General features: G+C 43.3%; 1 protein-coding gene across 1 annotated transcript in view; it reads right to left on the reverse strand.

Annotated features, from left to right (window-relative positions):
- The window catches only part of Kay (transcription factor kayak), a 41,005-nt gene extending 15,171 nt beyond the window's left edge, over nucleotides 1-25,834 (reverse strand). The window contains exon 1 of the mRNA XM_076803640.1: nucleotides 25,360-25,834. Coding sequence (XP_076659755.1) covers nucleotides 25,360-25,491 — 132 coding nt within the window. The 5' untranslated portion in view covers nucleotides 25,492-25,834. The remainder of the gene's footprint in view (nucleotides 1-25,359) is intronic.
- Between the last annotated feature and the right edge of the window lie 1,344 nt (nucleotides 25,835-27,178).

Genomic DNA, 27,178 nt, shown 5'->3' on the forward strand with positions numbered 1-27,178 from the left:
AGAACCACAAAACGGGAGAAACGACAGAGAGAGAAACAGTCCGAGTAGAAAAAGGTGGGAGAGATTTCCGCGCCCCTGTTCAATTGCTCGCATGGCACATTGACCTTTTCGCCATTTTTTTAAACGTCGACTTCGTTCAAGCAATCCCACGAAAAAATTACCTATTTCATTTTCGTCGTAACAGCCAATTTATTCATCAACGTTAGTTGCTATTTCATGAAAAGTTAGGTCGTCTTCTCTGCTTAACAGACAAAATGTAATTTTTGTACACAAGTACCTTTTCCGTACGTCTATTCCTTGTCTTAACAAATTGTTAAACTGTCTCGACACTGAATAATTACAAATTATGTGTAACATCACCGAGTTACAACACGTGAAAATAAAGTTGCAGATTGAGACGCACCGTTTGCAAGATGAACGAGGAAACTAACTATAACATAAACCCATCGGAAGCATAAATACGTCCACAAATTAACACGTTTACTGCCGTGCAGTAGATTCGGATGAATCACGACAGTATAAACTTCGCAATATTAGTAATATTGTTACTCGATACTCTTACCGAAGCAGAATGCACGCGAGGTTTACGATAGACCGCGAAGACGTACATACGCCAATTTCAGATTAGTTCAACGAAACTGAAACGAACGGTCCCCTTCACGAATGATTCCGACGAATTAAAAATAAAATTAGAATGCGTGAATTTAAAACGACTTTAAACACATATGTTGCTAATTCAGAAGGCTTACAATTAGATCTCAACCTCTTCTCGTTGATCCCCGTCGGTGGCTCGGTCGGTAAGGCAGGTATCCGCGAAGCGAAAAATTCGAATTCAGATTTCGGTGCCAATGAAGCACCGAATCAGCTGAACAGAAAATTTTCTATTATTTCCGGTTCTATTTTTTTTCAATTATTAACGTTCGAGGCAGGCTCGAATATTTAACGCGCCCGACGACGGGTCACCCATACGGTTTACGAACGAGCAGATAAGAAAGGGGTGTTGTGTCTTTGCAACTTTCTCCATTGTTCCAGCTCGACGAGAGCAACATTCTTTTGGAATCGCGTAACGGTCCGAGAAGTTTCACGGGCTCGACGCTGGTCCGCCGATTTATCCGCGACGGAGATTTATACTAATGCGCCGATGTCTTTACTAGCTGCGAAAACGCGAATCGGCGGACGCTGTCTGCGCGGAAGAAATTATTCGCCTAACGGATGCACGCGGAATCCCGAGTCCGGTCCAATTTAATTCGATTAATGTCCTCCGCTCGTGCACGCATAAACTTCGACGAAGAGGAAAAAATATTTTCATCCTACACGAGCACCGTGAAACATGTTTTAGATAATTTACTCAATGACTGAAAAATATTACGTCATTCGCGTATTATAATCATTTTCTTTCCTTTGCGGTTTCATCACTGCTTTATCACTGTTCGACGAGAGGCATATCTTGATTCAACTAATATTTAAAACAATTTTTCATTAAATACCATTTTCACTGTGAAATAGATATTGAATCCAATATTTACGTTATTGGGGTCGGGGACCCAACAACTGTGCCTATAGCAATTATTTAGAGATATTAAATTTTGTTCCACTAAAATCAGGTGACATATATGTTGTATCTCTCTTTTTTAATATTCATTATGCTTTAAAAATAAGTATAATTAATATAGGTACAGTAATTGGGTACTATCCTATAGAGTTAGAAATTGATCGTTGATAGTCCAGAAGACAGTTGTAGACAACTGCGTACGCAACGCAAAATGAAATAACAAAAGTCACAGTTATTTGAGGACCGCGTTAAACGCGACAAACTCGAGCTCGAACAACTAGAACCTTAGCCGGCCGAGAGTTTATTCGCGAGCGGTGGTTTTTCCCGGCATCCGTGAAATTCCCAATTGCGCGGCCGCCTGGAGGATCTTAATTAGCCCGCGTTCTAAGTTTAAACACCTGTGGAGCGTCGTTTGTCGTCGACGGCTTCCCCGCGATTCGTCGCTTTTGGAGACTCGCCAAGCAGCAGTTCTAGCTTCGCAGAAGTCGACCAACGCGAGCCAGTAGTTTCGATCTTGAAAAATTTTGCAGGTTTCAATGAAAAATGAAAAATAAAATTCGAAGAACCATTCCCCGTTGGTTCAGTCATCGCCGCGTACGATCTGCGATAAACGTCCGTTGAATAATCGCGCCGCTCGACGGACGCTCGACGGCTTTGTTGTTTATCTGAACGTTTCCAGGATGTGGCTGCCTTCGTTGCTCCCGTCGCCGATGTCCCGAATTTTTACGAGCTTCTCGAGTTTGTCGATTGTCGCATAGAAACTGGAGCCGCCCTATTAACCCAGTCTTCGTGACAAGCTTTATTCGGGAGTATCAGAAGGTGTTTCAATGCGAAAATATTACCACTGTACGGTCATCCATCGAAAGTGTAAGACGAAGCGCAGATTCATTATCTAAGAGGGAGTATTTTGACGCAAGTTTCGTGACACGGTGGAAAACATCGGTAATTGGAATGCCGACGGAAAACCTGTTCTCTTTTACGTCACTCGAGAACAAACCAGCAGAGGTGGCAGCGCACGCGGGCGCGCGCGCGACACGCTCAACACGAGATGGACATTCAAAACCACCTTATCTGTGCGTCGCGATACGAAGCATGTGGCTGCCAGATTACAATAAACAATCGCCGGTGCTTTACCAGTCGACGGTGTCCGTGGAATTTTTAAACATCAAACAACGGTGACCGGGAGGCGTATCCATCCTGTCCTTATTATGTTACTCGCGAATAAAGCTCGTCTGCCATGAAAAAACAGATTTACGTGGACTCTTCCTTCACAAAAGAGCGCCGAAAAAATGGAATACAAAAGGCGATTCTTCTCCTGTGAAAGATACTGATTCTTCTCAAACGTAATTATTTTTTCCAGTGTCGCCAGATGAGGGGAAAGAGCACGAATTGAGGGGAAAAAATCTCCTCTTACCAGGAGAAGGTGAAATTAGAGTGGGGGAACAAGTCCTGATCTGGCGACATTGCATAGATGGTGCACAGTATGTAATATCAACAACGATTTGCTCATACGTTAGCCTCTTTTTGCGCTCTTTATGTTATTATAGCCTACAGCTCGAAGAAAAAACTCATGGTCACTCAGATCACTCCTGACTCGTAATGTACGAGTTACAGGAAAGGGGTAGATGGCTACCGTCGCTATTAGTGTCCTTTTGAAACACAAGATACGAAAATAATTTCTATCGACTTTCAGTCGTCCGGCATTGCTATGTTCTTAAATACCTCTTCATGTCATCGCAAAGCCTCCAAAAATGCATAAAATCAAACTGATTTATTTGATGAAATAAATATCGGGACTTTGGGATGCAGGTGCCAAATTTATCACACTGAACGCGTTAACTCCAAAGATAATTTTTTTAGTTTAGACAAGCAATTCCGTCAGCCATGTACGGTTGGCACGACAGCCAATGCGTTAGTATTGTATATTTTGATCGGGCAGAGCGAATGATAAAGTACGTGATTCCTCGCTGCACCTGATATTATGGTATCAGGGGTAAGAATACGATCCGCCGGCAAGGTCGTGAATATGAGCGACACCGGTTATCGGCGCGGGCATAAACATTTCCTCGAAATTCGCGGAGGTCTTGGCTCCCGGTATAGCCGGCTATTATCCGTATTAATTTAGCTGTGCCAACCCTGTCCGGATATCTCTGCGCGTCCCCTCTCGCCAGTGTTTTCCGCGCGGCAATTTCGAATTCCGGGAACTGGCAGCATGCTTCTCTCGCCATGATAAGAACGCGAGGGGCGTACGATTGACAGGAAACCAGCGGATTCAACAAACATGCGACGCTCCCATGAACAGTTCCTGACGGCGGCTCGTCGGAACGACGGAACCGCGCGCGTCCGACACGATTCTCGGAGAGCCGCTTCTACCGATGCTCGACTAATTATACGAAGAATTATGCAAGGTGCATGCGCACTCGAAGCAAAACCGTCCGATTCGTTTTGTTACCGGTATACCGAACAGTTTCAGCTTCGGTAATTGATACCTACACTTGCTCTACTGTTTCTCTGGAGCAGCGGCTCTCAACCAACGTTTCGCACAGACGGTGTAAAAGCCGAATAACATAAATTCTTCAACATAAAAACTGAGGTTATTTTACGTCTTTTAAAACTTAATTCTACAAAAGCAACATATGAATAACCTTAAGTAGACAAAGTATCAAATAAATGGATCAAATTGATGTGAGAACATCGATTGGTTATCAAGCCCTCCGTACAATACTGAAATTCATTTCTTGCCCCGGAAGGTTGTTGCAATTCGTTGCAATCTGACCAAATTACGCGCTAACTATCGAACGTATTTTTTATTCAAATTAAGGATAATCTTTCCTAAAAGACGTAGTTAAAGATGCCACCAAATTTTCACATAGATTCACTTTGATTCAGATATTCTATACTCCAGGGAGGGGCATTTTTGTCTCAATTGAGACTAGACCATCCCCACTATAGCGCCCACTGTCCCTTTCCAATAAGCGCCGTTACCGTGGTAATAGAAAGGTTGGTGGGAGAAGCAGACGTTTGAGGGACCCCTACTACAATACTATCACTGCAATACTCCATCAAATTTGAGTAACATTTCATCAACCTGCAGTTAGTGAAGCGACTTCAAAAACATCAACGAGTCAGATCAAATTCCTGCTAATCGCGTAACAACATTTCAAGCAACACAATCTAATAATTTCTTCGAGGTTATCACGTAATAAATAAATTAAACTTCATTTTGACATGGCACAGCCACCACGAAAACTATTAATAAAGCTCCCGTCAGACGAAAACGTTGAATCAATGTTTGAACTAACTCCGATGAAAAAATCGACCAAAAATAGGTAGTCGAACATTTTCTTCGAAACGGGCGCCTCGTCGGAGTTCCGACGCTTTCGAACATCGTGCAATATCCCTACGACCTTCGCGAAAGCCACGAAAGGGTTAATCGTTACACGCAAGGTGAACATATGCATGACTCACTGTATATCCCGCTGCAAAGTACACGTGGAGGAAACAATGCGTCCCTACGCGAACGGTGTCGATCAATCGGCGAAGCTAATTTGCATCCGCGATTACCGACCAACGATATCGATCCGCGCGTGGTTAATTTCGGCTTACGTAACGAGCCAAAGATCGGCCGCGAAACCGGTACAAGGCAAGCGCCGATGGGATCGAGCCCGATCTCTGGAATCCGTTCTAAATTCAACTCTCGTGCGTCTTTCGCAGTTTCTTGGTCCACGAGCAGACGCATTAGGCGACGATGCCACTGAATCGGATAATTATACGGACAAGCATCCCACTTTGCACAACTACTCGCGATCTATCTCGCGGCTTAAATCAAATCGTCGGGTCTTTACGAAATCGGAATCAACAGCTTTCTAAACTTGCAATCGCGTCGGAGAAACACCGTGGTTCACCCTTAAGCCTAGTTTCACGGGATGCGTAAAAATGACGTATTGTTAATTTACGATTATTGAGATTGCAAAGTTGCATCGATAAGGAATTATTCAACAAATTTATTTCTTTGAGTACAGATTACTAAAAATCTGGATAGATACATTTTTGTTATGTTTATGTAAAATAGTAAAGTTTATGTAATACTTTTAGCGCTAGCAATGTTTCTACGGCAAGTGGATCCATTCCAATGTCAACATTTTCCACCGCACGTTTTGATATGCTATTGGAATTCTATTAGGTATCAGTATATGAAATGTCGGATTCGTAAACAAAAACTTCACACAAACATGACTTTTCCTTAAGCAAAACTTATTGATAACAGTAAGCACCGATAATCATATTCTGTTAACAAATGGCGAGTTTTACCTAATTAAGATAATGAGTGTTGTCGTCCATATGTTTATTTTCTAACTCGTATAAAAAGAATGCACGACGACCACGTCGACTGATATTGAAATAAACTGCATTTAAAAGTACCAGATCGATATGTAAATAGAAACTGAAGATAGGACTTAAAAGATTAGCATTGTACTTTCAAATGGTATGCATATGTAATAATAAACCTGTAGATTATAACAGTGTTTCTTCATCAAAACACTTCGTAATATATGCATTCTGAAATCGGACATTTAGTATGCAACCACCTAATAGGAGCCGGGAACATCGTGTAGATATAGTCAAGTCGAAAAACCTACGAGTCACGAGTTTTCCACGAAAACCGTTCCCGCAAAGGCCATTGAAATGTCAGGCCAAGATCAACGGAGCGCTCAACTCGGTCCGGTGGGCGACTTCAAGGTCGTGTGTCGCGAACAAACTGCGACGATCAGCCATCGTCACGGTTATCGTTATTTTCCATAGCGATTAGGGCTTTCCGCGAGACAATTGCGGCTTCGGGCGCAATCAGTTGCTCCTTGCAACTACTCCTCCTTTGGAATGGCTTTTTCAATCTTGTCGTTACGCGCGGACAACGAGAAGCGCAAAACGGGAGACGTCGGGCTACGATTTAGCATTCTGTTTTTCGATCTCTAAATCTGGATTCAAAGGAACCTCTTTCATTTTAGGAGCCTCGAACACGTTGACAAAATTCTTTAAAAAATTTTTTGACTATGGTCATCGGTGGGAGAGGTTTTGCAACTTATGGTAAAGTAGACTGCGCCCGTCAGGAAGCAGTGTCAATATAAATTAAACTATCCTGGGTGGGTCTGAGTGGGTTTCTACAAGAAATCTGAAAAAATTCACATGGGACCTTCGAATGTACTAAATTGAGATGATCACAAAATAATTTGTTGAAATATTGCATATTGTAGTAGTAAACAAGCAAAACACGCGAATTTTACAAATTGTTCGAAATCGTACGGACAAGAATCACCCTCTTAACATCTTAGGGGTTGAAAATGAACATAAGTTGTTCCCTCTGTTTTAACTCGTTCTTTTTTTCATGAAGTTAATCGATCTGGTAAGTGAGCAACTCGCATATTGAAGTTTCAAGATTCCACACGAAACGAGCTTAATTTGTCACGATAAAATTAATTTCTTCAACAGTAGAACTACCGAGTAATAAATACAACTGATGCATATTGCTTCGCAATAATGACAAGACTACAATGCATACAAGACTACTTCAAACCTCATACCATTTTTATTCTTACATGTGCTTCAATACAGAAGTTCTCTCAAATATTTCTGATGAAAACATTTTTATAATTTCAGTAATTGTGAAAGAAAAAATTAGGATCAGTTATTTTGACTGGTTCGGTACATAACCCCTTGCACTACAACTTATTTTATGATTACAATGAATAGAATTTCTTTGATGCCTACAATCTACTAGAAAAAATAGAAAATTTATATTTATTGTTAAACACGTGTTCTGTAATGGCTATAAATATTGACTACGATAAAATAGAATTTCATTTCAATTTCTGTTCGAAGTCTTCATGCGAGTCTGACTCGATATTATAGTGCAAGGGGTTAATGGTATAGGGATTCAGTATGAACCGCGCGAGAGATCGAGGCAGCGAACATCGTGGCTTTCCGAATATTTTGGAGCGACGATACATGTTGCGGTTGTTCGAAAGTGCTAATGACTGCGGTTCGCGAAGGTTCACCGAGCAGTTTGTCGAAGTACACGGTAGTCGTTGGAAGCAGATGGCAGAAGTCGCTCGGAGGATTGAGCGAGGACGCGATTATCGCGTATTGCGGTCGGGAATGCGGCCCGCACACGCGTATAAAACAAAGAACGCGTTCCAATTCCTAATCTCGTATTAATCCCTCGTCGATGGACCGTGTGTGTGCCTTGAGATCGCGCTCGGCACACGCTTCATCTCGGTGTTTTACGACTCGCGGACGTGTTTTCCCTCGGAACGAGCGAGCAGGCGTCGCGCGGCGCGGCGCCGTTCGCTGTTACGCGGTAAATAATAACGCAATTACGTCGTCAACGCGCGGTTCGGGAGTACCGTCGTGCTACCAAACGAAAAAGAAGAAAATAAAAAAAAAAGAGAGAGGCATGTATACGTGTGCGGTAAACCACCGTGCGGCGACACGAGCCGCGCCAGCCTTGGATAACAAAGGAAACGCGTCTATATTTTGCTCGCGCTTCTCGCCAGAAGGACGAAAACATGGCGACCGTTCCGCCGACCGTCGAAATCGTTCACCGAGTCCGAACCGCAAAGAATAACTGTAGAGACCCTGATGGGATGTATAAACACTCGCTGTTATAGTTTTATCACATACGAATATACATATATGCGTATTCATTACGACGATATCAGGACACTACTCTCTCGTTTAATAGTTCACCTTCTCCTTCTTAGCGTTCGTACGGTTCCCCCACTACCGAGCAAACGTGTTCGCAAAAATCTCACATGAACCGTAGATCGCAAATGACCCGCTCTCTTGAAAAACGACCTTAAAGTTTCGTAAACTATTTTATTGCATATGTGTAAAGGGTATTGTGAACAGCCGTGGAGGGGGTGATTCCAAAGAAGACAATAAACCACGTGACGACAATAGACGTCACGTTTTCAAGAAAATGGTTTCTTGCATTTTTTAATATTGCTCGTCTTCTCGATCTATTTCCATCGCCAAGAAATATTTTATTGTATATTTTAGATTAGCCAAATAAAAATATTTTATTTTGTGTTTTAGATTATAAAGATAAAAATATTTAACTTGCCGAAATGTTACTGCCAATTTAATATAGTATTTCATTTGAATTGTAAAACAACGATTATCTAAAATAGTAGTTGTAATGTTTTTTCTTAAAGATTTTACCAATTTTCCTGCTGAGAACCGATGGAATATCGAGGCTTGATTATTTTCCTCTCGTAGGTGACAAATGAACAAGAAGAAAATATGAAAGACCGAGGAAACGGGTCGGGAATATTGAGCGGGGATTAATTCCGCAAAGAGGTTAAGGAAACTCCGTTCAGTACTCGCCTCGAATTATAATCCCCTTTGTCCGATCCTCTTGGAAGCGGAAAACTTAATAGCCAGCGCAATTTCGTAATCATTTATTCCGCTCGCTTCGCTGTTTTTCATCCGCAGTCTCGATAGGAAAACAATAGTAATACTATGCGCGCCGCGGTTCCAGAGAAGCTTCTCTCGGCTTGAAAAAGCGGTTATCGTGCGCGGCTTCTTGCCGCGTGCTCGATACGCGAAAAGGGAGAAAAACGGTAAGCGTTACCGTAATTAGAATTTCAGATTGCATCATAGACGTTTTAACCGACGATTCGGGTGGATTGGCACGATACAATCAGCGCGAAGACGCTTGGTCATTGGTATCACGATTGTTGTGCGATTGCGAAATAATGCGGCTGATGAAGGATCACCTTTATATACTGTTCAAGCGATCGTTACATATTCATGGGAGCAATTCTCGAATCAAAATTGAAATTAAATCACGAAAACGTGTTAACTTTCTATTTGGGTTGCAACGCGCATGAATTATGCATGCGGAATTTATTGGTACACTTTTTTAATATAAGAAATCATGGAAAACGACGATGTATTAACATTTCATTTTAATAACAGTCTGATTTGGAGTGCCCGTTAACGCCGTACCATTACACGAATACCAATTTTTTCTTCGGAACATAACGAACATTTTATGATCACTAAATTGGCCGCGCTCATTGTACCCAACTGAGTTACTCGGTAGGGATGAAACAGGGTGGAAAGATTAACCCTTAGCACTGGAATGGCGACTGTAAGGCGTCACTATAATTGCTGTATCATTTAATAAATTACTGAACATTTTAGTATTGTACGAGTGAATTGCACCATTTTCGTACGTATAACATGAAAAAGAAATATATGGAAAGGAAATATTCTAGGTTGGAAGAAATGTTTCGTTTTGGAGTTAATATAGCTTCGAGCGCAAAGGGTTAATCGATCCGGTCAATACGAGTGGCAATGATTTTCATTTGGAAGGTTGAGCTATGGAAAAACCGGTTAAAAAGTGCGCGTTTCGAACACAGTAGGGTCTGTCTTGAAGCAAACTGGAAATCATGATCTGGCGCAAACAGTGCGCGATCCACCAGCCGCGACGGACAAAGAACAAAAAATGTAAACACGATAAATACGCGGAGCGCGCGCGATTCGCTGCACACAACTTTCCCCCCGTTTGCTATGGTTTTCGCCAAAGCACGCGAACGGGTCATGCGAGCATGCACCAATTGCATAACCTGGCCAGTCCGTTTTCCACGCAACAGAGCCGGCTCAGTCCCTATCGAAAAAGATAAACCTAAATGTGGGACGACGTGATAGTTGATTGTTTTAACCTCCTATCGTGCGCAGCGTTTCGCGCGACAACCGCCGACGAATTCGGAATGACAAAATGTCCTTACCTCGAAAAATGTTTACGCGAGATGTTTATTCGAAAAAATTGGAATTGATATCGTCGTGGTCGTTCTGAAGCGACCTTATCTCGAAGAATTTGCAGCTGGTATTGCAATTGTTGTTCGACGAGTTAGAAAACTTTTGGTACACGCGAACCTTGAACAAAGTGTTAGAGGCCAAACGCTGATGTAAGAAGTTTTACATTTTACATAAAAAAATGTAAAACGTTTAAACGTGTAAACGTTTTTATTTTTACATTTTACTGCTGGAACGGTATCGCAAGCTGCTTCTACACTCGGAAACAAAAATGTCAATATTACGGAAAGGCAACGCTACAAAACGTCGATAAGATAAACGTATAATTGATAGTTTATAGATTACACCTCCACTACTTTCTATAAACTCGGGCTTATCGAACTATGTCACCGATCCTTTTTTAAAAATCCAATCGTTCCTGCGCGATCGCTCGATAATAAATGTCGCAGCGTATCGCAACATATAACAGCAAAAATTTTCTCTACCATCGTAGCGATACCGTTACGAATATGATTAGGATACACCAACGATAAATCTACAAAGAAAAATGTCGAACGAAACACCTGCACTTCTCAAAATGAGAAAAAAAATGAAACGAGTCGCTGCTGGCGATGTAGCAGCCTGGTTACTACAGACACCAGCGTCTTCAATTGCGTAATTTTGCGCGTCGAGCTATCAGCCTGCCACTGCGCTGAGGCCATGACAATGTAACTTCGTACACCGCCAACGCCGGTGCAAATTGGCAACGCGAAAATAGAAAGCCAAAGGGGAGAAACTAACCGTGGAAGCAGAGTAATTCAAGTTCGTCAAAACATACGAACGTTTAATTGAATCCAAGAGAAAAAACATGCACCGGTGTTTCCTGGAACGTTATCGACTCGGACGTCAAGGTTTCGAAGCGACGCGACGCGTCCGATTTGCGGCTGCTCGACGTATATAAACGCGCAACGTCTACGTGAGCCATGGAGAGAGAGAGCGAGAGCGAGAGAGAGGGAGAGGGAGAGAGAGAGAGAGAGAGAGAGAGAGAGAGAGAGAGAGAGAGACGTGGGAAGAAGCACGTGTACGAGACCAACTGTGACGAGTCTAAAGTGCACAGCCAGATCGCGGGAAAACAAAATGCATGGGCATCGGCTATCGGCCGGGGGAACAAGATAAGAACGCTATTAGGAACGAAAATGGGCCACTGCCTTCCGTCCGTGTAGCATCGACTTGCATTTAAAGTCTCTTCCAGCTGTACGCCAACCGAGCGAACATCTCGGTCCTTTTGTCTGTACCTCGAACTTAAGCTCCCTTGTGCAATAGGCGTGCTAGATCCGGACCGAGACTTGCGTCCCACAAAAAATTTGGAGCCTACGGAGAAACATAGTGTCCGTCAAACAGTTACAAAATGTTCCGCGCAACTGGAAGAAGCGAAAAACGAATCCTTGGAACAGAGCTGATGAATAGACCTCCATAGCGCTCAAGGATAGTTGATGCAATGTGCTTGGAATCTGCACGAAATTAGGGAGTGACGAAAAATGTGGAGGTGATGAAATTGAAGAAGCGGGGCGAGGATCTGTGAGAAATATGTTGTCCACGATGAATGATTGGAAAATCGATGCTTACTTGAGCGGGTTAGAAACGATAAGGGATGGCCAACGTTGGAGTGTACACGAGTACCATGATGTAACATTGCCTCCAGATCGGATACGAGGGTGCAAACCTAAGCGTGGCCGCGTCATACAAAAACTGTACGCTTCGACGAGATCGCGCAACAACAGTGTCCAATGAAGATCTAATGATAGGCGACTCTTGCCGCAGACAATCAGGATGTTTGCGCTAGTCCAACTTCGAATAAAAAACGAGAAACGTTGAAGCGCGCGCGCGAGAGGGGGAGAGAGAGAGAGAGAGAGAGAGAGAGAGAGAGAGAAATATGTAAAGATCCGGGACTTTGTTTTCCATCCTCTGGCTGTTTACCCGCCGACGTTTATCGACGGGACGTGCTAACGTTTCGAGCATGCTAATTCACCCCACACATCGTCCGAGCAACAACAGCCGCAGCAACGTGCCGCGGGTCGCGTCGAACTTCTGTGTCTTTGACCGATCCCCGGCTACGCGAACCTAAACGTGGAGATGATTTTTAGGCTGGACTCACCTCCGCACGATTCTATTGTCCTTCCCCGCGAGGAAAAAAGTCTAGCTTCTACGACCTAGGGTATCCTTTCGTAGACTGTTGTTAGATGGGCAATCTAAGTCACTTGCGATTATGCGACCGTCGATTGAAAGATAAAGAAACGGGCGCCACTCGGAACTGTGTGGCGAGGGAGGAAAAGGCGATCCCGACGGACCGACCTGCGCTCGACGGCAGTCGTAGTGACACTGACAGTGCTTCTGTCAACGCGCTATCACCACATGGTCTGCCTCTGTCCCGGGGACTCGGCCACATCGGCTCGGCCATCTTCGGCAACGCTCGACTACTCCTTTCTCGAGAGGACTCGCGTCGAGCTGCGGACGACGAGCGGCGCGGGAAGACGAAACGGGACGGGACGGGACGGGACGGGACGACAGGGAGGATCCTCCGGCCACGGGGGATCGTCAAGAGTGGAAACGGAAAAAGATCAGGCACACGCGGGAAGGTTGCATTAGCCCGGATAAGAGATGACTTCATTCGGGCATCGGAACCTTCTCGGAGCCACTTTCCGAGAGAGCGGGGACCGATCCGAGTCTCTTCCAGCTTCGTCCCTGTGTACTCCCTCTTCCCTTTGCTCCCTCTCATTCTTTCTCTCTCTCCGTCGATGGCCCGTGTCTCCGAAGAGAGTTCGAGCACTTCTCGTTTTTAGAGGTTCGCGGAAACGAAACCATGAGTGGGATTTTCGGTATTCCCGAGCGGTCCACTTAGCTCTGCTCCAAGTGCAACTGGCACATTCCGCGTGGAAACCACGAATCAATGCTGATTCACCTCTTCTGTCAGCTGGATGAGTTTTTTGTTTCGAACGCGTCTGGGTCTACAGAAATGTTTCATGCATTTTTTTCTGATTAATCTGACACATCCACAACGTTTGGAGCAATCTGGTAATATTTGATTCTTTAGTTTGGGGTCAATCGAATTAAAATTAACCGAGTATGTAGCATTCCTTTGCGCGTTTGATTCAGTCCTTGGGAGTGGTAGCAGTCTTTAAACTATAATACCGCTTGTCCTATTTTACTATTTCAATGTTTACTTTTTTTTTAACACGTTGAACGCCGCGGTTGTGACACCGGTGACCGGCGCCATGAGTTGCTTAAGAATGATCGTCATAAAATTAATGCCACTGAATACAAGTTTATTAATATTGAAATTAACTGGATTATAGGGCAAGGAACTTTCAACGCTTCTGTGAAACTTACAAAATTCAACATGCTAATTAACATATTATCTACTATTCTTGCGGTCCCATTACTCATAAACCAGAATAGCGTACAAATAATCAGTATGCAACAGTTCAAATTACGTAAAAACTAAGGGAACGTTTTTATCTTTTTTAAATTATATGCAGCAGTGTAAATAAGAAGTTTATCTGCTCGCGTTATCGAACGCGGAAGTATTGACCACCGCAGCGAGACTTTTCTGTTTTCGAGACAAAGGGAACCTCGTGTCGCTTTGTTTTCGTCTCTTATCTCGTTCTATTCTACCAAGCACAATGATAAAAAAGAAGGAATAAAAAAAAGTCGACATAAACCGTGCAGCGTCTAGCAAAGGTTCGCTTATCGGTAGAGTTCCAGCTGTTCTTAATCTCTGACACACATGCGCACGCTCGCGACCGAGGTCTTCCTCGTGTGTAGAATGTTTCGGAAAAGTTTGTAGACGTTTCCCAAACGGAGATAACGTCGGCCGATGTTATTCAATTATTCGATGTTGCTACGACCGAACAAACAATTGATAATAGCGAAATAGATACTTTTTTTTAAGAGCCTGTATATGTTAGTGTCGTGTGCTCGATGCTAATAGCAGCATCCTATTGCTAGGCGCCAGGCGAGAATGAGTCAACAGAGTTCGATAGCAAGAGGTCGCGGAATCATCGTACCAGGAAACTCGAAATCGAGCACGTGTTGTTGCGTCATAGGCATTCCTGGCCAGTTTTCTGTCGGAAACGCGCGCGCCGTGTACACTCCTGGTTCCACGAACTTTACGGTTCGCCACAATTTCATTATCCGCTGGCACCGTTATACTCTGATACCACATTTCTCGAAATTTCCTCAAGAAAGAATCCAAACACCGATGACATGCACGAACGACTGATTTCCTGGACATGTACTTGCTTCCGGTAGTCTTTCTTCCAAGTACTCTCTTTCATCGGAATCGGAGTTGGCTTTGCTGCTGAACAATGCCATCAATTTAAATAGAAACGGTTTTCTCGTTTCTTGATGAAGACATGCGAGACCGGAAACGATCTCTCAAGAATGTTTGTAATTTAAATCTCTCTCTCTCTCTCTCTCTCTCTCTCTCTCTCTCTCTCTCTCTCTCTCTCTCTCTCACAGACACACATTTTCTAGGAGAACTTGTATTACTAACAGACCGCGGATTTTATGCATTTATAACAGAAATGAGTATATAGTGGTCAGGGACAAACTTGGGAATTTCGCGTAATACGTTGGTTGTGTAAATACATAAATTTGTCATAAAAAAATTCAAGTTCTCAATGGAAAAACGCATGTCCTTTAAACGTCAAAAGGAATTTAAGAATACCAATGTTATTAGTTTCGGTTTAGTAAAAAACATTAAAGGAAGAAAGATATTTTAGCTTGGCTCCCATTTCTTACAACTGATGCAAACAAAGTTATAGAAATACTTTCTTGAGAAATTTGTTTGTGTAACTTCTTTATTCAACTGCATGTTACCATAAAACTCCTATGAAATCTAAATAAATTGAATCGTGTTATTATTAGAAAGGAGTATACACATCAGTCTCGTTTAGAACTCGATGGTTGTTAAATTCGTCAAAACAAAGTTGATTACAGCTCTCGGTTGGTTTCTGCCCACACAAGATTCCTCTGGCCCGAAGCGAGAAACGCGAACTCCCGCGCCTCTTCGTTCTGTTAGTCCTCTTTCAGACCCCATTTAAACCGTCCCGGCGCAGCAGCCTCTTCAGACCGCATCTAGGGCTCTTAATTGAAGTCTGGCCTTTCCCGAGACTCGATTAACGATTACCATTGAGAACAGTATCCCGTTGTTGGTCGCACGCCGTCTTTTCTCTGGTCGGCAGAGGTTTCACGGGATCAAAGCGTTCAACCCGCTCGGATATATTCTTATCGCTTGCAGTATGTTGTATGGACCACGCGCGGAAGGTATCATTAGACCAATACATTCCCCAAAGATTTACCGTTAACCGATCGAGGGTAACACGTTCGCAGTGTAACCGTTTGGAAAATTCGTATTTTTAAGAAGCGGTGCAACTTCGTGGGACCTTGACGCGAACGTAGCTCGATCCACGAAGGCGATCGATTAGTACTCGGCTCGCAGAAAAATCTCGCCGGAGCCTAATTATTCTATTTCGCGATCCCGCTCTGAGATCTGCTCGACCATATCCAGCGCGGCGGAGTGAAGAAACGCAGGCAAACAAGCCTGGGAAGGCGAGCGTAACGCGTTTCTTATGCAGGCCCGCACAGACACCGTACATCAAGCCGGCATAACGCGGGCTAAAGTACTTGGACTGGACTGTCAGTACCCGATAAAGACGGAGATAACGACAAAGTGGCTTTGCCTGAACGTTTTTAGCGCCGTCGTCGCTGGGCCACAAAGCCAGGGTGGTTGGGAGTCGGCATCATCAGCTGCGGTTCACGATCGACGAGGTGAACGACACCGAACGAGAATGGGCTTCCCCCCGTGTAATTTCGGAAATTCCAACCACGTCACGGCCCTGTCCCCGTTCGTACGCGGCGTACATACATCTCCGAGCCAAGGCTACTCCGGTTTCGAAAGTTCTGGGTCAGTTCTATTACCAGTCGCTAAGAAAAGATTACCCCCGGTCTTCGGCGCGGTCTCCTCGACGCCGGTTCTTTTTTTTTTTATCGCTCCCCAACGATCGGACTTAATTTGCGTAATGACATGTAATTCTTGAAAATACTACATCGAAGCGAACGCTCCTCGACCGTCGACCACTAACAAAAGGTGGTTCCCATCGGTTGCAAAGTATTAATTGCCAGAGTATTGAAAATTTTATACTTCCTCGTATGGAATATCTTTGAGATCGATGTGCAAAAGAGGTTCGTGTATCTTGGCACACGTGTGTGTCATCAATTTTTAAATTGATCGCCCAAGGCAAACATGGTTTACATTTTGACTGGCATTTTTTAAAATTAAACCGTAATGCTCGTTTTATTGGTAAACAGTTCAGAGACAGATAAAAAGAACATTAAACATAAAATGAATCCTCAAGATTAGATTAAGACACACCTTGGACACCTTGAAAATCGAAGAGCTGAACGTGATTAGTAAAAAAGCGTCACCAAGATAGAAGATTGTACAATATTCCGTTTCAAACTCTGTTTCTCTCGAGAATCCAATAATTTTAACACTTTCTTAACCTTTTGCACTCCTTTGTTGCCACTGAGGCGACATTTAACAGGCGTTTACAACATTCCGGAGTGCAAAGGGTTAAAATTAAAGAATGGAGAGATTTGATACCGATATGCCAGTATGAAGTATAATTATGACTCTACTACTCCATCCATGTCGAATGCGTAAATTAAGATAACCGGCTCAGACCGTCCAAAGAACTCGCAAGCGTCGACTTTTTCCTCAACCTGTGATCGATCCTCCGCGACGTACAATCGCAGGTCTTACGAAACGTTCGCAGCAGGGTGCTTAATCGTCCATTTTTCGCCGAGTATGATCGATTAGCTCGGATTTATCGAGTCGCTCGGGCGTGCTCGCTGAGATAGGTAATTGCTACTTTGAGCACAAAGCACAGCAATTATATTAATCGTCTTCGGAAAGTACGCAAACAGAGCAATGGCGGAGGTCGGACCTCCGGTAGCGAGACTCCCTCGGTTCGCCGCAAATTATCCACAGCTGTCGAAGATTGTTATTTCTCGATTTTTCGCGAAATCGCGGCGCGTCGAATCAATTTTCCAGCGTTGCTCCTTTGCTTCCCCACATAATTCCAGAAGCCGGTTGATTGTCAGCCCCTCGACGCTGTTATTAGGCGCGGCGGTCCGCAATCGTTGAATCGCAACGATGTATTTTGTATGATTTAGCAGAAAAACGACACGCGATCACGCGAGATATCGCTCGATAACTATGCAAGGTTCTCCGATTATAACTTGCACCGACTGGCGCGCGAATTCGTTGCGAATCTATGGCTCGGAAAGTCGAGTAATAAGGATAACCGATTCGAACAACTTAATACGGCTCATTTGTGAATTCCGAACAGCCTGCTAAACCGTTGCAACGGTCGCAGTACAAAATCGTTTTCGTAACATCGAGTAACCCACTGCACTTGAGCACTTTCAGATTACCTTGGTGCATATTTGCCAAATACATTCATACAGTTCTCGGAGAGTGGAACTAGACTTCTACGAGACATTCAGGAATTTCTTAATCTCTTCTTTGACCTTATATAAGTTGTGTGCTGATTTCTCAATTTGCTTTTAAGTGGTTTTCATTTTTTTTTTTCGTTTACCCATAGTGGGATGCAATGAGCCGTTCAGAGAAGGTCTACGAAAAGGTGGAATCGAATTGCACTATCGAATCCTTACACCTAGATCAGTCCCGTTCAGCTATCGCCCGTGCGGGCATAGTCACCAGATCAAAATTTGTTCCCCCACTCTAATTTTCCCTTCTACCGCGCTATTCCCCCACGCTTTCGTCATAGCCCGGTCACGTGGCCGCGTTCCGTCTCTGTTTCACGGTGATACGTGCCTAACCCGGCAAAGAGAGGGTGACTTTTTCCCCTCAATTCATGCTCTCTCCCCTCATCTGGCAACTATGTGTGCGGGCAGAGTTGGCGGGCAACGAACCACGCCTCCTTTCGAGGGTTCGTCCTGTGACAATATTTTTCCCGTTGACGTCACATTGCCCTCAGCTATGCCCGCGGGCATCGGCGGGCGTCCTTGCCTGCCGCACGGCTTGCTGAGCGGATCTGACCTAGATGATCCTTGCCGTTCGTCGGTAAGTATCTTACGGTTTGCACGGTAGAAATCATCCAGACTCCGGTGTTAGCTCTTCGAACACCTACAAAATGATGGCTAATTGCAAGTTAAGGACGAAGGTTGGAATGGATGGGAAAAAAAAACACGGGCATAAAAGAAAACGCTGCGAGGGTAGAACGGTCCGTGAATTCCTGACCAGTGACGCAATCGCGCAGGCATTTCCGACTGGTTGCACTTCGGCAGCTACTCGGATGAGAATACCTACATAATCGCGGACATAATGCGGCTACGTGGTCTCCGCGAGCTTCTCATTCTGTTCTTTCTCCATTTTGACCCATCACCGACGGATATCTTCCCGTCTCCGACCATTAACTTTTCAGTTGAAAGCTGAAAAACGCTCTTGTTCCAGATAAAATGATAACTATCGGTCCTCGTGTAAATTCTTATTTTTCATCGATTATTTTGCAAAATAAGACAAACAAAGTTACATAAGCGAACTAAATATAAGGTGCACATATAAAACTCGGAATTGTATACGGTATACTTTATAATTATTAGTACAAATAATTTTCTGTTCTTAAAAGAGACTCCGAAATAGCAAATATATCGTTGCACTGTACATAACAATAGAAAAATTTTGTGCAATCATTCTGGAAACAGTTATTGCATTACTCTCGAATTTATATGCTACGCTGACTTTGACGAAACTGCTCGGTGAAGTAGACCGACAAATATTCTAATTTGTTCACACGTGCTCAGTTTCATGTTTAGAGGAAACTAATTTGTGAAACATGTAATAAGGCTCATTCGAAACCCCCGTGGTTATACGATTATCAAAATTCAAAGACCAGTAACAACCTCGCGCACCCAGCTTCCTCTTCTTAAAATACAAGGAGCAACATCAATCGGGTCCGCTTAGGCTTTCGAATGCATTAGACTATAATGAATTACTTGATACTGTGACGAGGATGTAGACAGCGAGGGGTCTCTTTGTGTCCCTTCTGCCCACAAAGACCGAGGACTTCGGGCCCCCACCTCGGGAATAATAGTTTCACGAAATTGGACACGTTGATCCCACGTAAGAGCGGTCCCCGAAAGGGTCCGCTGGGTTCCATGACCCCTTGGACGCGAAGTCCCTTCTTATAGAGGGCAGCCGCGTCGTCCTGAATAGATGAAGCACTTTATCACGCCATCAGAAGAAGGGACGGAGGATCTTTTTTTGAATTACAACCACACCGGCTTAGACACGTCCCGGACTCGATTCTTCACGGACACTTCGAAGAATACGTAGAACCGTGAATACAGAGACGTCCCTTGATACCCGGAAATCAATCTCGAGCTGTCGCGTGAGGTTCTCCAAGGCGAACTGATTGTGTGTTTTTCTGAAATATTCTCTTCCAAACTGTCGCTCGAGGAATGTTAGATATGTCCCAGGTGGAAGGTGAAATGAAAATATTTGCTCGGATGAATGGACCTCCGGTCTTCCCGGACAATCAACGTCGATCCATCTTGTTATTAAGAAGACCGCGCACGGTCGATCAAATCAACGATCGAATCGACGCAGGTGGATACATTCGCCGCGATGTTTGGACGCGAGCGATTCTATTGTGGCGAAATTGATCGAGTTCCGTCCGCGACGAACAAACGGCAGCTGCGTACTAGCTCGGGGATTCCCCGTAGAGGAAGCCCGCGCTCGATAAGGTAGATAAACTATTATCTTCGTGCGAACGATGCTAATTAAGTCCGGCGAAATAAAACTTTTAATTACCGCGAACACAGAAGTCTATTTAGGTAGCGAGAGCTTCTTCCAACAAGACGTTGATAAAATTGTCGAATACAAATATATTTTCTGTTCTGAATTTAAAGAAGTTTTTCGTTTCTCTCTCTCGCTCTCTCTCTCTCTCTCTGCTATAAGCCAACGATCATCGAATTGCGTGCATGCGGTATACGTCAACCGCTGCACAGAAGAGATTAAATATCGGATGACGGAATGCCCGACAGATAAAAGGCAACGTTGGGTTATTTCCGACCCGTGATAAAGATTATTATTTACACATTTTATAAAATATACTCTTTCTGACGATACATGATTTCTAAATACGTTCCACGTTTATTGAAGGAACAATCGCATTGAATACAGAGGACCATACAAAAAATTTAAATGCAACCAAACTAAGAAATAAAATAGAATCTATCTTTAAAAAAAATCGCAAGCTTAAAAATTCCAATTTTTTTAACGCTGTGACAACTATATATAACATCTTCATGATTAATTGTTCGAAGATAAATATTTCTTTGCGTACGAAAATTATCCAATTACTGCTTCCAATCGAATGTAATCCCACAGCATTACCCATAAATGCGGATTTCTCGGGTCACCGAAAATTTCTCGTCGTGGTTTCCAAGGATTACGAAATCGAACTTTCAAGTGTCGCAATCGATCTCGGGGAAACCCGCCGGCCGATCGATCGCTGGGCAGTCACGAGGAAAAGTAGAATCCCACGAAAGCGTAAACCTGAAGAGGTCCAACGATGGTTCGAGGCATTCTCAAGGGGAAAGTGTTAACGCGTTGACGTCATTCCGACGCGAGATATCTTTCCGTGGAATCGACCTCCTTTCGAGGTCGACTACACCGGATTACCAGCTAGCCGTATATGTAAGAAAAAGAAAAAGATGAAGAAGGAGTACACCTTGCGTCTATAACGCTCTGGAGGTTCGTATTTTAGCCGGCATTAGAGCAGGGGCCAATCGCAATAATTTCATGCCGCGAGAGACTGAATCTCCATTGTGAAACTGTTTTTGCGCAGCACGCTAAAGGCGGTTTCGCAACGTGCGACAGAGTTCTACGCGACTCTTTCGATCTGCAACCCAGCAGGAAAGTCGTGCGATGCTTTTATAGCCTGATCTTGTGGATTTTTCCTTGCATCGATTATCTTCTCAGAAATCCCCCTACGTCGCCATATTGACGATTGTTCTACAACGAACAGATGGTTTCCTCGCGCAGAAGAATCGCCTTCAGCTTTTGCACCGAGGATTTCGCAAAGGATCCGAAGATAATCCGCTCTGAATAAATATTGACCCCGGACGATAATTGACAAATTTACTACCGGTAAACTTTCACTCCTCAAAATACACGCCGCATTAGCGACTCCTATTTTAAATTCGACTCGAGACAACGATTAACTATACTTTATCTATTACACAGCTGTTATATGTACTACCGCTTTCGTAACGCTTCATGGTTTACGCTCTGCTTGGCGAATATCATAATGATTTCATTGGAGACGCGGAGATTATTTTTCTGTTAACAATCGTTGCTTGCGAGGGGATTTTTGTGCAATTATATGAAATGTGAATGCGAAGAATTCAGTATTTGGGAATTGTGTCGAAAATATCTTGTCCCCTTGTATTATAACATCGAGTCAGGCTCGTGACGAAGAAAGGGATGATGAAATTTTCAAAAACAATCTGTTAAATTTGGACATTATTAATTCCCTTTAAACCGAACAAGATTCTATTTCATTGTTGTCGATATACACAGCCATCGCTGTATACATAGGCATATCATAAATAATACAAACTTTAAAGAGTACTATGGTCTACGAAAAAATTATAGGACCTCTTAAAACAGAAATAAGTTCAAGGACGAGCCTTGTGAGACGATTTAGCTGTCAACTGGATTGAGGAGTGATGCGGCGGTAAGTACATAACACGACTGACTATGAGAAGTTCAAGCTAGGCAATCCTCGTGCAAACTGATACAAGATATAAATAGTAATAGCAAAGATGCTAAACGAATGAGAGGATCGTCGGATTCCGGATATGATCGTCTATGTTGAATAACCGCGATTCTGGCGAGACCTGGTGCACGCAAACCGCGTCTGTTTTTTCCCGGTACCGATGTCTCACAGGGGCACCACATAATCGACGTGTTTACGAGGCGTCGCGAATAATAATGCCGAGCGATCTCGCGTGTCGCGACGGCAACCTGCGCGCACGCGACACGTGCGTGGATTTTCATTCATAAATCGCTGGTAAAACTACGCTCCATGACTCATCCGGCTTGTAAGAGAGAGAGAGAGGAGGGAGGGAGGGAGAGAGCGCCCGCGCGAGATCGCGCGCGACATTGTGCTCGAAACAGGTAGATAAGTTTTGCGAGAAATAAGAACCGGAGAGGCGGCGTCGTCGGGTGTTTTATGCAAATCGCACTGGGTGTTGGTCTGCCATCGGTGACTGCATCGGCGACGGAAATTTTTTCTCGATACCGGAAGTGGATAATTTGACGCAGCTTTCGGAGCGAACACGCCAAGCGATCTTCGTCGTCGACAACGGTAACCGGTATCTGGTGATTCACACGAGGAATGTGTCCGGTGCGCTGCGACGGGTTTCAAAAAACTCGTTGAAACACAATAAACCATTTCGGGAGTCCTTTTTTCAACCATCAATGACTCATTTTTTATATCCATATTTTAGCGATAACGAGATCTCTAACGAACGTTTCTAACGTTTTCAAAGACGGCACACGTCCAGGCTCAATCAAACTCTTACGTATCAATATGTTTAACACATGTGTGCAATATGTGTGCATAAATCAACGTATACAGTCAAAATCCAGTAAAATGAACAGGTTCGAGATCCGTCGTTTTGACGGATGCGGTAATTCCAGTGTTAAACATTTTTTTCAATGTACTCCGAGATTCGGTAACTCTTATTTCCAACTATTTTGAGCTATTGAATGTTCAAAGTAAATTTACCGTCAGAAATTGAATCCGTTTTATTCGTTGGGTCAGAAACGACCCGGGCACCGCCGTGGGAGAATGCATCGCCTAATAGAACCAAGCGCCTCCGCTGTGTTTTCCACGAGACCATGCGAGAAAGAAAACGAGCGTCATCTCGCGAGGCTAAGAGGCAGGATGACACCTCTTGCCTTATGACCCGTTCGTATTGCTCCCGCTAAACTTAACCCTGCCTTCGTTTAACTAAACCCTCTAATTGGTGGGTTAACGAGCGTTAACTCCGGGCTTCCTGTCAGATTTAACTGTTTTCCTTCGGTGTCAGACACACAAAGTATTCTTAAATTTCGTGGGTGAATGTTTTTCTCGGTCTTCGGGGGTTCAACGACTCGGGTACGTCGCTCGAAACAATTGGGGAAATTAGTCTTTGGACGACTCGAAGGGCAAACATCGTGAATTAGAAAAATACATCCGTAGTTTCGCGTTCTCAATATACGCGTGGTTCGTTGTATCGCTTACATTTGTTTTGATACGTTGACAAATTCATCGCTAAAACATCCGTAACTATTGCAGGGTATACGATTCGCAAGAGAATGCAAGAAAAGAATTTTTGTTCGAATAAAAAATTAATGTGAACGCAATACACAAAACAGTGTAATACATTTTTAGTACTTCATACTTTCCAAATGACAACTTTATTGTGATAAAATAAACATCTTTTGTTCATAAACGTTACCTAAAACTATTTTCAGCATTTGGTGTAGCATTTTCAGCAGTGGGTGTAAAAAGTATTTGTACTCCCTTTAAAAACGAATAACTTTTTTTAGAAACTGGATCAAACGACCTGAGCTCTCTTTTGGATTAGTTTACTAGATAATGTGTAAATCATTTTTTTTTAGAAATTGTTATTGGTCGCAATTGCGAAGAAAAACGAAGGTTCTTAAGAAGATTTTTGAGTAATGAAAATTTACGATTTATTATATATTACCCTCTGATTTCGAAGAATACTTAAAAAGGAATAACCAATTTCGGATTTAATTCGAGGTCATCGTCACATGCCCAGGACTCGAGACAAGGTCTGTTAACGAACGTTCAATGGCGTCGTCGGCCGCCAAAACACAAGGACTACCTTCAAAAGCACATAAATCCGCTTATGTAAGAGCCTATAATAAACGCGGCCTTTTAAAACCCTTGAGGATTCCCAGAAAGGAAAATGCGATTGCAGTATTACTGCGGGACGATAAGAAAATGGCATTTGACTCCAAACTTGTTGTCATAAAAAATTATATTCCTCGGTTGTTGGACTGTCGTAAGCCTGACTGGAATAGTTAATTTTCTCAAAAGACAATTAACTCTACGAGCGGACGGAAAACTGGCCGCGCAGGTAAAGGCAAGACAGGTAAGAGGATAGAAGATCTAAAGAGATAAGGGTGCTTCTTGGAAATTTCTAGCAAAGACGTCATCGTTGCTTCAATTACTATAGTACTCCGTTATACGCTATCGTCGTCTAAGAATCAGAATTTTTTATCTTTCGCATTGTTGGATCTAGAAACAATGTTGCGACATTTGTCCAATGAAAATCTCTGACAGTGAGATAAGGGACCCAATTACTGTGTCTATATTAATTATATTTGTTCTTAAAGCGTAATGTACATTAAAAAATATATAGAAAAATATATTAACTGATTTTAGAGAAAAAATTTAATACTTTTTTTTAGTATTAATTATGCTTTAAAAACAAATATTATTGAGATAGGCACAATAATTGGGTCCTTTACCCTAATCCACGCAAACATACTCCGTGTCTAGTTAAATATCATTCGTCAATTACGTTCAGAACGATTGAGCGAAGTTACTCGTAACACGATAAATGGAATAAGACTTTCAAATTAATTATTCACGTATCAATTCTAACTGTAACGGTCGTGGTAGTCCCACGCGGCATTCGAGCGCGTTCACGGTTAGCTTTCCTTCGAATATCGACCGACCTTCAACCGTGACACCTGAACGATCGCACGATTGACGTTTCGTTGTATTGGTTCGAAAATGTCGGTATGCAGCGAAAAACAGTCAAGAACATATTAGTTTAGCAATTTCCATCGCCAGCTAGATAAAACGTCATTCAAATAGTAGAATATCTCTTACCATCGCGTTTTCCTCCTTCGTCAACTGCCACGGCTCGGCCAGATTAGAAGCCGGCGGATACATGGTAAACATCGTGTAACTGTGATCTTCGACAATGTCGTAAATGCCTGCGCTAGGTACACGTTGCGACATCTGTAAGCGAGTTTCGCTCTCAAAACTTCACTGGAAAAAGTGACTGGTATTTCGCGGGGACCGCGGACGGTTCGACCGACAGGTTACAGATTTGAACACGCAAGTCGTAAACACTCGCGTCGGGAACACGGCGTTGTCACCTTCTACCATTCACTCATATCACGTGTGCACCAATGTCCAAAATTAAATCGAACGATAAAAAAAACGAAAAGAGGAAAAAGAGAACAACTCCGCTCGTAGATCTTCTTCCGTAGACTGTAGGCCACTGTCACGTACGAGACTGCGTTGAACAACGTGATCGACTACTGTCGCGCGTGCTTACGTATCCCAACTGAGCCCGCCAATGTGACTGTGAAACTATATAGAAAGACGGCCGCTCGACCCCCCACCAATCAGAGTCGAGCGACCGCTGCGTGACGTCACCGCCATCTTGATTGCTGATTCGCGCGATAGCGCCCGGCCAATCAACGTGCCCCGACGCTGTTCGTACCGCGACGACCACTTCTTCCACGGAATCGAGGATCGCGCCTCGGAAAACCAGATCCCCTTTTTCCAGGTAAATTACGCGCGGTCGTTAACTTGCATAAGTTTGCTAATGAATGGGTAATAGGGCGAAGTCCTCCTCTAATTGTCGGGACCGTTCCTAAATGAGAAATCATTTCGACGGACTCACTGTATCGTCTCAACTTTTAACTCGGTAAGAATTAATGAACCATTAGCGAGATTTGTTGCATTTATGCTGCACAACGCGTAATATTCGAACCCTCTGCAACACTTAACGTTCAATACTCAAGGAATTGTCAGCATTTTGTGAATTAAACTGTAGCAAGGGTGAAGTCGAGTTAACACGTTGACTGTCGAGCAAATTTTGCGTCTGTCATACTTGCCTCGTATAAACGATCATAGTTAGTAATAATTATTATTAGTTACGCGATAACGAAGTTTGCACTTTACACTATAATTTAATTAATTTCAGAACGAATATATTAATATTCCGTGGCACTAATTTTATAACTAGACTGCGGATCTGTATGCAAAATAAAAATGTTCTACATTGGTTGTGGGAAGCAGAAATTATGTAGATAAAAATTAATTTCATCCCTTAACAGCTTTTATACATGGACAATAACATACCAATATTCATAGATTTTTCTAATCCTTTATTGTTTTATATTTCACTTAGAACATTTCTTTAAAAATGCATAAGAATCCAAAGTCTATTTATTACAATTGTTTTTAAGTAAATCAATACGACGTCAGTCAACGTGTTCATGGAAATGTTTCTACAGGGTGTTTAAAAAATGTTGTACTTCTTTGAAAGAGGCGATTCCCGAGATCACTTGAAGTAACTTTTTCCTTTGCGAAAATGTTCTCCGTGGCTTTGATAAAGAGTTATTCACGGAGAACACGGATCAATCAGAACTCGGCCATAGAGGTTTCCACCGAGCGTGGCGTTGGCATTGGCTAAGCTGGAATGCGTCCACTGTAGCCGCGCTCTGATTCGTCCGTCGTTAACAACTCTTCAACACAGCCGCGGAGAACATTTTCGCAAAGGAAAAAGTTACTTCGAATGATCTTGGAAAGCATCCCTCTCGGGGAAGTAGAAAATTTTTGGCACGCCCTGTATAATCTGTAAGGGAATTGGAGCGTTCCATCCTGCACCTACAGTGAATCACAGTAATATTCG

This window comes from Halictus rubicundus, chromosome 18 (genome assembly GCF_050948215.1).
Source record: "Halictus rubicundus isolate RS-2024b chromosome 18, iyHalRubi1_principal, whole genome shotgun sequence".
Lineage (NCBI taxonomy): Eukaryota > Metazoa > Arthropoda > Insecta > Hymenoptera > Halictidae > Halictus > Halictus rubicundus.